Source organism: Rhyacophila brunnea, unplaced genomic scaffold (genome assembly GCF_057557595.1).
Source record: "Rhyacophila brunnea isolate RB1 unplaced genomic scaffold, BYU_Rbru_1.0 scaffold_21, whole genome shotgun sequence".
NCBI lineage: Eukaryota > Metazoa > Arthropoda > Insecta > Trichoptera > Rhyacophilidae > Rhyacophila > Rhyacophila brunnea.
The window spans coordinates 14,287,626-14,300,151 of NW_028232871.1; the positions used below are offsets into that span (position 1 = coordinate 14,287,626).

The following is a 12,526-nucleotide window of genomic DNA, read 5'->3' on the forward strand; positions in this document are numbered from 1 at the left end:
CGAGAAAAAACGGTTAAATGTAAATTGTAAGTAATACATTTTACCGTAGCACAGTTCGCCGTGAGCTTTCTTATCGGAAAGAGATGAATGTTACGGTAATCTCTAATTTTTACAAAATTCATGAATTCAAGAATGAAAACCTAACCTAACCTAACAAATAATCCAGTATATCGGCTAGTTTCAAAATTTGTTTGCCGCGGCTTCTTGTAAAGCGACGAAAACCGTGTTTTACTTAGACATGAATTTGATTTCAGTACTATACGACACAAAAAGATTGGACGGTCTTTAATATACGACCATATATTTCCGATACAACATTTCACGGTGAAGTGTGATACGGCGAACTTGTGAACGTGATCGTAAAACGTAAAACTATTATACTAAATCCACATAGATAAATTAATATTATCTAAATATATACCTACATCATCAAAATGTAATACAGTGTACAAATGCATACAATAATTAACAACCATTAAAACAGTTATGTTTTTATTAATTAAATATGCATCCATATAAAACTAAGCTTATTTGTTGGACAGCATACCAAATTAAAACACCAAACAACTACAAATGGTGATCCTGACGGAAAGTGATGAACAACTACGTCAACTTTATCAAAGATGCTGTACTCTAGACAAATATTCAATGACCCCATCAAGCTACATCTAATAAAATTGAAACTATAATAATTAGTATTAGGTACTTATTGACAAAGTAACGATTTCTTAGTGTATAATTCGCAAGGTTTAGTATCAATCTTTACGGTAACCGGACAAAACACAACATGACAAAACAGCCAGGGGAAAAATGAAACATTAATTTTTGTGGTAAGTATCTATTTAGGTTAGGTTAGGACCTAACCTAACCGTTAGGTAATTATTTCGTTGTACCTAGTCACCCAATCATTTTGAACATATTATATTATTTCTTTTATTTTGTTAACTGTCAATTATTCATGGTGGAACTGCATTGTACATATTGTTGTTTTTATTTAATGAAACGCAATTTTTTGTACTTAGTACTTATTCCACTTTTAATCAATAGATTAGGACCGGTTTCGTCCGCCTCAGAGGGACATTTTCAACTGAAAACTGAAACCGGTCCTAATCTATTGATTAAAAGTGGAATAAGTACTACAAAAAAATGCGTTTTATTAAATAAAAACAAAAATAAAACATATAATGATTAAGATGAGAATGATATCCTAAGCTTGCCGGCAAAGTCCCGTTTATTTGAGGCTTTCTAGCGATTAGGAATGCAGAAATTAGGTATATAATTTTATTTATTATGGCGTATTGACAATCTGTGCTATTAAAAATCTATCAACATAATAGAGATAGGACAATTTCAATATTAAATTTATATTTTTCCTGAAAGGTCATAGTTATATTTATCGTTGTTCTGTTTTGTCATGGAACCCTTCATTTACATACTTCATTTTCTTCCGTGTTCACAAAATAATAAATGATTTTATATAGGTATTAGCTTTCCGTAAAACAGACAGTCACAATAATTGTTAATATATCAATTTGATACCTCCGAGAATTAATATGAATTTCAAAGTTTCAGTTTTGAAAAAACAATAACTCACCACAAGTTCTGCAAATTTGCAGTCGAGCTCATCCTGAGGGGGCATGGGCTGCACGGGTGCCACTGGCTGCAGGGAGAGGGTCCCGGCATGGTCCACCACGCAGTACGTAATCTCAGGGGGTTCGTCATTCTGTAACAAATAAAACATAACACAATTTAGTCAATGCTATCAATTATATTAGTGTTCTCGATATTTCTATACGGAGTCGAGTCGTGGACCCTGAAGGCAAGGGAACGGAAGGCAATTGATGCCTTTGAGATGTGGTGTTGGCGCCGAATGCTTCGTATTTCTTGGACGGAGCACAGCACGAACCAGTCAATCATCCAGAGACTGCAGATAAAGGAACGGCTCTCGACAATATGTCTGAGACGTATTCTGCAGTTTTTGAAGTTATACTTCTTTTGGCGCGTCAGATCAGAGTGTATTTTTGGCGTGTGACATGTAACACATAATTTATTTTTTCACACGAAAAAAAACGCAGTCGATTGAATTCGAACCACCGATTGTTCGATTATCAGCCGAACGCACTACCTTTATACCACAGTATGATACTGCAATCGTGACGATTATACAGTATAATATTATAGTTTAGAATTGTTCCGTTGCCTAGGCAGCGAATTTATTATTGTTGGCCATTTGCAATTCCTAACGTAAACAAACGATCAGATGGCGTACCAATAAGCGGTCATTTTTCTTGAGTGTGTAATTTAACAAGATAATTAAGAGCTAGTCAAAGAATATAGTTTATCACAAGTTTTGTTTTTGTTTTGTTACGCCAAAGAAGTACCTATAACTTATAACGCGCCTACATAAGTACGCACACCGATTTTTTTGGACATATTGTCAGGCGCGGATCGGACAACCTGGAGATACTGGTGGTTATGGGTGGCCTCCAGGGAAGGCGAAGCAGAGGAAGAGTGTCTACGCGCTGGAGCGACCAAGCGAAAGAGCTGACTGGGGGCACCATCCATTCTGCCCTGAAAGAAGCGGAAGATCGAGAAGGATGGGAAGTCTTGGTCTCGCTCAAAGGATGGCGAAATTCAAATGTGGTCACGATCCTCAACCATGAGTGTACGACCTCAGAATATATATTCTAATACCATCGTAATATCGCGGCTGTGATTTTATTGCGCTGTATGCAGGGACAAAGACTTTGGCGAGGGTTGGAAGCGTATCTGAAAGTGCTGGGGGAACCAGATCGCCGCTACGATATTCTCAGTCATGCTATCCAGTCACAGGTATGGGTCAAGGCCTGAACAAAAACGAACCATAAGTGAGAGTGAGTAAGCATTCGACACGCTTATATTTCCGCACTATGCGTTAGAGTAAGATAGAATTTCTACGGCTGAATTAAATATTCTTCGTAAGCGTCGCCGGTAAAAATGGATTTGACTGATTATATTAATTTAAAAACTGCGACCATGTGTTGCTGAAATTGATTGTTTTTGTGTACTATTCGTAGTTCGTGGTAATTGTTGTTATTTTAGTAGAACATATCGTTAGCTATGTTGTGTTTAAATTTGGTAGCCGTACTGAGAATCAACACGATGGTATAACGTTTCATAGTTAAGTTGATAATAATAACTCTACTGAACGTATACAGTAGACCACGCACATGTACCTAACCGATTTTTTTTAACGGTAGGTACATGTTCAAACACGCGAGTTAACATTATTTTACACTCTACTTCAATTATAGTTTGTCAATTTATGGCTACGGCCGTATGTTGTAGCTTAACCACTGGGGAATGCTAAAAGAAATGGCGTATTTCAAAAAAACACTACCTTATTCTTAGGTCAATAATTATTATAAAGCAATCATTATTCGTAGGATGTTTATCACACTTGAATGGTCAAAGACATAGCTTATAATAAGTATCTTTATAATTATCTTCAAATGTGTTAATCTTGCCCATTTTTTGAATAATAAAATGCCTAATTCTTGTCAAATTTGGGATCACAGAGATTATCAATATATTTTTTTATCGTAAATATTTCACTATAATAATGTCGACATAAATTATTATACTAAGGGTTTTATAAATGCGTTTAAAAATTAATAAATGTAAAAGATCTTAACACCACTGCACATGCATGTACTGAAATATGACTATATACTCGTACTAAAACATTACAGCGAATTTATGTAATAAAAATACTTTATGCTGTCATCAAATGTTTAAAATAAATATAAAGGATAATAAGGCTTCAAAATTATATAAATAGATTATCTACAACGTTTAAGGAATGTCCAGGAACATGCTTTGAAAATGCAATAAGAGCTCCATTTTGACCTACGCTGAGCATGTCCGCCCTTAAGTAGTTCCACGACTCGCCACTAGGGAATCTGAGCATTACCAATATTTATGCCCTCTTTTCTCTAAGACAGCAAAGAGGTGGGTCCCAAGACTGGAAATTTTTGTTAGATGGGTTGGAGCCCAGTCAACTTTGGGAACTACTGCTCTGAGGTATTACGTTAATAGCTCGTAATTAAAGGTAGGTAACAAAAAGTAAATATTAAAATGTGATAGTTTAATAGCGAGTCCATGTTGCTGTAAAGTGTACCTAAATCTCGCAATAAATTCAAAGATAAGCATACAATATTAAACATAATCTACCCTTTAGAAAACCGAAGCATGTTCAGCGGTACAATATAACGAATATAACTCAAGATTCAGTGCATCATCAATAATTTCCGAGGTCATCTCATTTCGCGCTTAATCCAGGCTTACCTCGCCATTCAGAGAGCATAATGTCAAGCGGGCCTATCTCCTCGATTAATTACAATAGTCACGACGATATCTCGAGACATAAACATGTTGTAAGGCTTAAACCTTGGATAAGTCCGACAGGTGATTCACGAAGGGGGCTTAGTTTTATGACCTCCTTGAAAGCGATGGTGATGACCCCTAATTAAGTGAGTTTTTTTCTTTAAAAAATGGAATGCAGTTACCTATGATTACCTGCTGAGTTATTTTGAGTATTATTTATTAGTTATGTTTATTTTAGTTTAGTTATTAGTAGGTTGATTGTTTACTAATCTATAATTATAGGGATGCCCAACTTCTAGTAAACAGTGATTTACCTGCTTTTTCCCATTGTCCCATCTTAGTTTAAATTAAACAAACGTATTTATTATACAGGGATATCAAATTAGTACTAGGTATAGATTTTTAAAACGTCATAGCACTAGCTATTATACCACGTTTTTATTTGCTCGTATTCTTGTTTGTTTGTACACATTTTTTCTTGTGTGTCCAGTCCTAGCAACTAAATGATTAATATATATGTGCGTTACTATGGAAATCAATATGAAATGTCAAAATGACATTTCAGTATTCTATATTTATTCAGTATTTCTATCAAGTACAAAAAAAAGTATTTATTAAGGGGGGACATGCTCGTCGTAGGTCAAAATTGAGTTTTTATTGTATTTTCAAACCATGATCCTGGACACTCCTTAAACGTTGTAGATAATCTATTTATATAACTTTGAAGCCTTATTATTCTTTATATTTATTTTAAACATTTTATGATTGCATAAAGTATTTTTGTTACATAAAATAGTATTCTTTCAAACCTCTCGCTCTAATGTTTTAGAATATAGTCATATTTCGGTACATGAATGTGCAGTGGTGTTAAGATTTTTTACATTTATTAATTTTTAAACGCATTTATAAAACCATTAGTATCATTTATGACGAGATAATTTTAGTAAAATATTTACGATAAAAAATTATATTGATAATCTCAGTGATCCCAAATTTGACAAGAATTAGGCATTTTTTTATTCAAAAATCGGCAAGATTAACACATTTGAAGATAATTCTAAAGATACTAACTATAAGCTATGTCTTTGACCATTCAAGTGTGATGAACATCTTATGAATAATGATTGTTTTGTATGTGGATCATGGTTTGAAAATACAATAAAAACTCAATTTTGACCTACGACGAGCATGTGGGCCGTTAATACATATAATTGTCAAGTTTATATTATGATTCAACAGAAAATTTCAAAATATATAAAAAGTTGTTTTTATCTTGTAATTATTTTGTTCTAATTCCCACCAAAACGATCAAAAAGATCCAGAAACGTGGTATGGAGAGGTGCATGTTGGGCATAATGCGAAAGGACAAAAACAGGAATGAGTGGATTAGGAAACAGACATGGGTTTGCGATGTAATAATAGAGTTCGCTAAAATTCTCAAATGGAAATGGGCTGGACACATAGCTCGACGAAAAGACAATCGTTGGACAAATCTAGTCATCCAGTGGTAGCCAAGAGGTACAAAACATCCGCAAGATACACCTAAAGGCCGCTGGATCGATGAAATGATTAAGATATGCAGAAGTACGCGGCAACGCAACGCACAGGTACCAGAAGAAGTGGAATCAGTTTGGAGAGGCCTTCATGCAGCAGTGGATAGATTCAGGCTGATGATGATGAAGCTTACTATTTGGAAATGTATTATTAATTTATTACTGTGAATAAAAACGGAATCGTTAGAAATTTTGATACTTTTATAGTATGATAAATTATTGATAATTACAGTAAACACATTAAATTTATGTAGGCTTATTTTTTCTTTGATTTTTGTATTGAAAGTGACCTATTACCGCGATGTAATCGCGCCATTACATTTAAAAAAATAGAACAATGGTAAATTTAATATTTAATGGTCGTTAGGCATATATTTTAATGATGAATTTAACGACAACATTTAAAAAACCTTCATTTGTTTTATGTGTACATACTAATATTGATATGCTTGAATATGATTGTCCATCGACCTTGCATTTTATACGAACAATGTAGCAGAGTTCAATGTATATCATTATTTTGCTGAATAATTCACTGTTTTGCAACCGCTTGTCAAGATGTAATTACAATTTATAACTTTTAAAAGAGGGCAACATTCGAACACACAATTCGGCGCCAATCTAATTCGTTGGACGCCATATTTCAAATTTGGCCCTTATTGTCTGGGCGCAATAAAATATGCCATTATTTTTCCTCTTTCTCAATAGGGACTTACAATAATTTTATTGCAATTATTGCAACATTTTATCGGGAGACCATAGAGAAAATATAATTTAGCATACATAATGTTAATACAACAATTTTATTTAATATAGGTGTCCGTCAAGGCGATATGACCTCACCAAAACTATTAACTGCTGGGTCGGTACTATTATGAAATATCTCTACATACGACATGATTGGGAAAATATTGAGGTTCCTATTAAAGGCGAATATCTCAGTCACCAGCAACTTGCAAAATATGAAAGCCGTAAATTACGTTTAAAGATAAATGTCACAAAACAAAAGTAATACCCCATTTACACGAGCATGGATTTACTGCTGACAGTAAAGCGCGAATTATATTATTATGGCGCATGTCACTGACTATCACGTGACGTCACAGTAAGCTGCCGCTACGGGAAAAATGTGTTATGTCGTTGTTCTTGGTGTTTATAATGTTATCAGACTGATGCTCCCATCCCGTAGCACATTTTGAATCTTTAAACTAACATTGTTGGTTGGCAAAATCTTCCGAAATCACCAAAACAACAATGAGGTCGCCTCACGATGAACTGCACTGCATCGACACCTACATGACTCAATGAACGTTTTTATCAACTTCTAAATGCCTACACATTTCGACTGTCATGTCAAAATCGCGTTTTTTTTGTTTTTAGTGGTTGGCACTATGTATTTTCTATAAGAATGCTGTATATTATCTGCAGGTTGGGTTCTGTTCAAAATGTTATCTATGGATGTCATGTCGCAAGTAATACTGTTAAAATTAGTTCAAAATAGCATGAATAATTAATAATCATTCAAAATACTAATACATTAGAGTTGGCACTCTTTATAATTGAATTTAGAGAGGTGGTGATCGTTAAAAATATTCTGCAAAATGACGAAACCATAGACTAAATCAGTGACGTGACATGCATCTCAATTTGATAACAACTACAAGTATTATCGCGGCCATAACAAGAAAATGTATGGGTAAACATGTATTATCCTGCAGCTGGCAAGATTGCATGCATGAATCAAAAAAGTTTGGAAGCTTCTGAATTTTCATGCGACAGTAGGATTTTTTCGACCGGCGCAGTAGAACTATAGTGGCGAACCTGCCGAAGTACATAATAAATACTCATCTTGAGGTTGACCGATTTTCACTACCTGTCAAATAGTAATAGAAAATGACAACATCACGTCCCACTTACTCTTGAAGAATGAGATTGGCGAGACAGTCTGCACTTTTACGTGTAAACAGTTATTATCGCGATAGTTTAAAATACACACTATTGCTGCAAGTAAATCCATGCACGTGTACAGGCGTTATTACGATAAACTGCATTGCTAACCTAAATGTGATTTTCATCAAAGGCACTGAAATCGGTCAGATCAACATCGTCTATCTCAGACAAAGCATGCTTATAGATAATATCTGTTACAAAATTGTTCAAGAACTAAAAAACTCGAAAGGAGTGCACTTGGGCGCCTCAATATAATAATCTTCAAAAGTGATCTCGCAGTGTTCAAAAAATGCAAGCAACAATTACTAGAGTTGGGTATTTCCCGAGAAAATCTCAATCTTGAGATTCATAATTTCCCGAAATGATGAAATCTCGAGATTCGGGATTTCCAGAAAAGAATTCTCGAGATATCCAGAAAATTTCAAAAAACTGTAAAATCAGTGTAAAAAGAGACAAATTCCAAAAAAAAAAAAAATGTTTTTTTTATTTAAGTAAGAAGAGACAAACAAATAGAAGTAGGAAAACAAAATTAATTCAAAAAATTATAAAAAATATTACAAAATTACAAATTTCAAAAAACTTAGGGTAATTGTGTTGAACTAAAATCACACGATCGCACACACTCGAACTCAAATTTTGTTAATTTATTTCAATAATAATTATTATAAGAATCGTATTTTCAAATAGTAATATTTGATAATAAAGAAATTCAGAATCTCAAGATCCTGGATTTTTCTAAATGTTAAAAATTTCAATTCTCGAGATTCGGGATGGAAAATCTCGAAAATTCCCGCCGGAAAACTCCTGACACCCAACTCTAATAATTACTGATTGCCGGCCACAGACGGACAGTTCTCGTAACAGGTTGAACATGCCAGTTAATAACCATACAGTTATCTTTGGTAGATAATCTGCTGCGCCCATAGACGGACACTTTTCGACCTTTCAGATGTGTGCCATGTTCAAACTGCCAGCGACCCCCCACTCCCGTGTTTTTGTAAAACTGTTGGAATTTCAACTAGCCGAAAGTTCTCGAGTGACATTAGATGTCGGTAACGTAAAGTAGAATATACCGCGCGATACAACTACGGCTGGTGTTGCTTGTTATAAAATACAAATTCATTCATTATTAAAAATATAATAATATTATGTACGCGGAGATCGCAAATATTATATTTTATTTATTTTTACGAGAGTAAAACAAAGTAATAGTTATTAATGTAAACATATTATTTTATACAATATACTTAATATAAATGTTAAAATTTTAGAGAGCATTATAAATATTAAGTTATTGTGAAAATATAGACTAATTTTATTTATTGTATGTAGTGAATATTACAAATTATTAATTTAAGACGTTCACAACATAAATTAATATACCTAATTGTGAATGGCAATGTCGCTAAATCTAAATAAAATTTAAGTATATATTTTAATAATATCATAGTAATTAATTATTATACTGATGATTGATGTAAATATAATTTTGTGGCTTATTGTATATAAAATCAATACCTTTATAAATATTACCGTTTTCTTACTTAATTAATACTGTCCATTAAAGGGAATAATTTATTCAAAAGAAAAGATTATATTTTATATTTACACGAATGTGTATAATATTGTTTCGGTGAATCGATAAAATACACAATCCACTAGCGAAATCATGATTTATTTTACCAACGTCATAGGTGTGTATATATGTCAATTTGTTTCTAATAAAAACAATTATAACCATAATAAATTCAAAGTTAAATTATTCGTGTATCATCGTTCAAGTATACCCTACCTAAAACTAATTTAAACAATACCCCTGTGTATTATCTCCGCGAACATAACCTCCATAGTTTTTGACACTTGCTCTGCCACGGACAAAAACTGTACGTATATGGGCACGTCTGTTGACAGTTCGACAGATTTAAATGGGGTAGGTAGTTAAACTGATCTGTGGTGTGGCCACTAACGTACAGTTAGCCCTCTTTCAGACGGGATTCCGGTGTCGAGCCACCGGCGTGGCTCGATTCCGCATTTACACATAACTAAATGGGAGCGTTCAGACGGAAGACACCCGTATCGCACTTTTTTTAAGCCACCTGTGTGGCGGAGATTCCGCATTTACACATAACTAAATGGGAGCGTTCAGACGGAAGATACTCGTGTTTACGAGAATCGCACACTTTTCCTTTGCCCGCCACAATGTCAAGCCGCTCGAACTTATTAACTATATTAGTTAAAGGTACCTGCGAAAAAGCTATTAGATATAATATAATTATTAAACAACGTATTCTATACGCATTGTATAAAATAAATGGTTTGTTAAAGCTGCATCGACTAAAGAACATAGTTTATTGCGGCAAGTAATTTCTTTATGATTCAACGTCGTAATAATAATACGTAATAATAATAATAGTATTATATTCGTCGACCAACATGTGATTATTATTATATTATTATTAATTAGACGATCGTAATGAAACCGCACCATATAAATTAAACCGCCTAACGCAAAATTGGTTTGACCTTTCACATTTTTGTACTGTGTTTTCGAAATATATTTAGAAATTGAACGATCTTTTCACTTATAGATATGAAATTTTCGGTACATGTAGGAGAAGGGTGTACAAAATGGCATACTGTTTAGTTTAATGAAAAAAAGAATATCAAAACGTATAATTTATTATAAAAACGGAGCACGAATAAAGTAAAACTACAAAAATAAGAAGTAAAAACGTGTAGTTAGAAATCATTTCACCCCTCCGGTTGTACAAAATGGCAAACGACATAAATATTTGTCAAAAATAGAAACAAAAATATATTATCAAATAAAAATTTCATATTTTGACATTCAATTTCCACTGGAAAAGTAGTCATAAATCTTCCAAGATGTTTATCTCCGTTTTTATTGTTTTATTTCTATTTAAAAAATGCCTTCTTTAAGTTCTTCCATTCATTTTCACAGCTAAAACTGCCTGATTTATTTTCATTGTATCCCATGTCTCTTACAGAGTTTTACGTAGGTAATTTCGGAACATAATCTTTCAGAAACAATAAAATCATAAATCACATAATATGCCGTTTTAGCCTACCATAATGTATGCCATTTTATCCCAATCAAATGAATTTGGCAAATTCGTTAAAAAAAATGCAGTTTACACTTCAGTAATTATGATAAATTTACATCGTACATGAACACTAATAACGGCTACTTAAGCTGGTTTATCTATATATAGATTTAATAATATAAAATACATGTAATATTACCTTTTGTCGACAAGCTGCAAAAATATTCGTTTGGTTCACAAATCTTTCGACTGTATCTTCTTGTACGGCTGTTTTGAGTAAACTCAATATGGCTGAATATTTAAAAGAAGGGTCATGCATTGTTCCTGAGCTAGTTGCATCATGTTAGACTGCACCATTTCGCCAGTAGAGCAAAAGTTTATTTTTCCCCACTGTGCCATTTTGAACACATTTCCCCTACTATGAATGATAGACTATTAATCCTTACAGCGCTGACAGCACAGCTGTTGTATCCTCATTTGGTGGCCATTATATATAATTAGCATGCTATTTAAACATGGTATTTAAATAGTAATTAAATGTTCCGCGGTGAAGCGATTAAACGTAATAATTAACTCAAATCATATAATTTTGCACTTGTGGCGGTTTAGTTGTGATGGTGCGATATGAATTCAGTGGCTGCCATAGCCACTGCAGTGTAGAGTGGCTGGATTCTTCGGTGGCTCGACACCGGAATCCCGTCTGTGAGAGCTCTTATTGTCTGTGCCATGTTCAACCTGTTACGAGAACTGTCCGTCTGTGGCCGCCTAATGTATCGATGTAAAACAGTGAAATTGGTGATGACATGAAAAATAAAATAGATAAAAATATGAATTAGGTACATACATTGTCAAAACTAGTTATTATTTTTTTTGGTGAAAAACAAAAATTCTATACATTTTCAAGGAGTACTAGATATTATATTTATTGCTAAAATACTATAATTCCCTAGGACCTAAAGAGTCACGACTCACGAAGTAAGGATAAAGTTTGGTACCCGCCGAGACGGGATTTGAAAAATTGGTTATAGACTCATTTGAGTGCTCCCCTCCACGGAAATCTTTAGTAAAAGGCGAAAGATTTATACGTATTGAAGGGAAACCAGAGTACCTGCGATAATATTAATTGAGAGTTTATTGCTTTCAATACACGTTATGCATGCGGTTTCAAATCGTATCTAAACACTGCCATCTGTCGAGAATTTTTGAAAGACAAATTTGTTAGGTGATCAACAGGTGAGGCCACAAGTAGGATAATTTAATTGTGCCTTCCATATTATAACAGAGCGAACATATTATTATATGGGCAAAACGTACAAACACCGTTAAAGAAAGCAGTATGGTAGAAGTCGCCAAACTGATTAAATGTCAATAGGTCGGACATACTATAACTATAGCTAGGCGAGTGGATAACTAACTAAACGAATTCATCCACTGGTATCGAAGACGACAACGGTGCTAGCCGAACGCGATACTCATCAAGTTTGACGAAAGTACATGACTGCTAAAATAGGACTGGGATGAGTGGAAGGAGCTAGGGGAGGCGTTTGTCTAGCAGTACAATATTTGGATTCAATTTCGTTCAAGGGATTTACC

At 33.9% G+C, this 12,526-nt stretch overlaps 1 protein-coding gene and 1 non-coding gene across 9 annotated transcripts in view; both read right to left on the reverse strand.

The window, feature by feature from the left end:
• The window catches only part of DAAM (disheveled-associated activator of morphogenesis-like protein), a 551,406-nt gene that overhangs the window by 51,165 nt on the left and 487,715 nt on the right, over positions 1–12,526 (reverse strand). For all 8 annotated transcript variants that reach the window (XM_085949180.1, XM_085949184.1, XM_085949178.1 and 5 more), the window contains one exon: positions 1,595–1,723. In XM_085949180.1, the coding sequence (XP_085805306.1) occupies positions 1,595–1,723 (129 nt within the window). The remainder of the gene's footprint in view (positions 1–1,594; positions 1,724–12,526) is intronic.
• LOC147070758 (U5 spliceosomal RNA) lies at positions 11,926–12,041 on the reverse strand. The gene has a single exon (XR_015070928.1). It is a non-coding gene; the product is annotated as a U5 spliceosomal RNA (small nuclear RNA).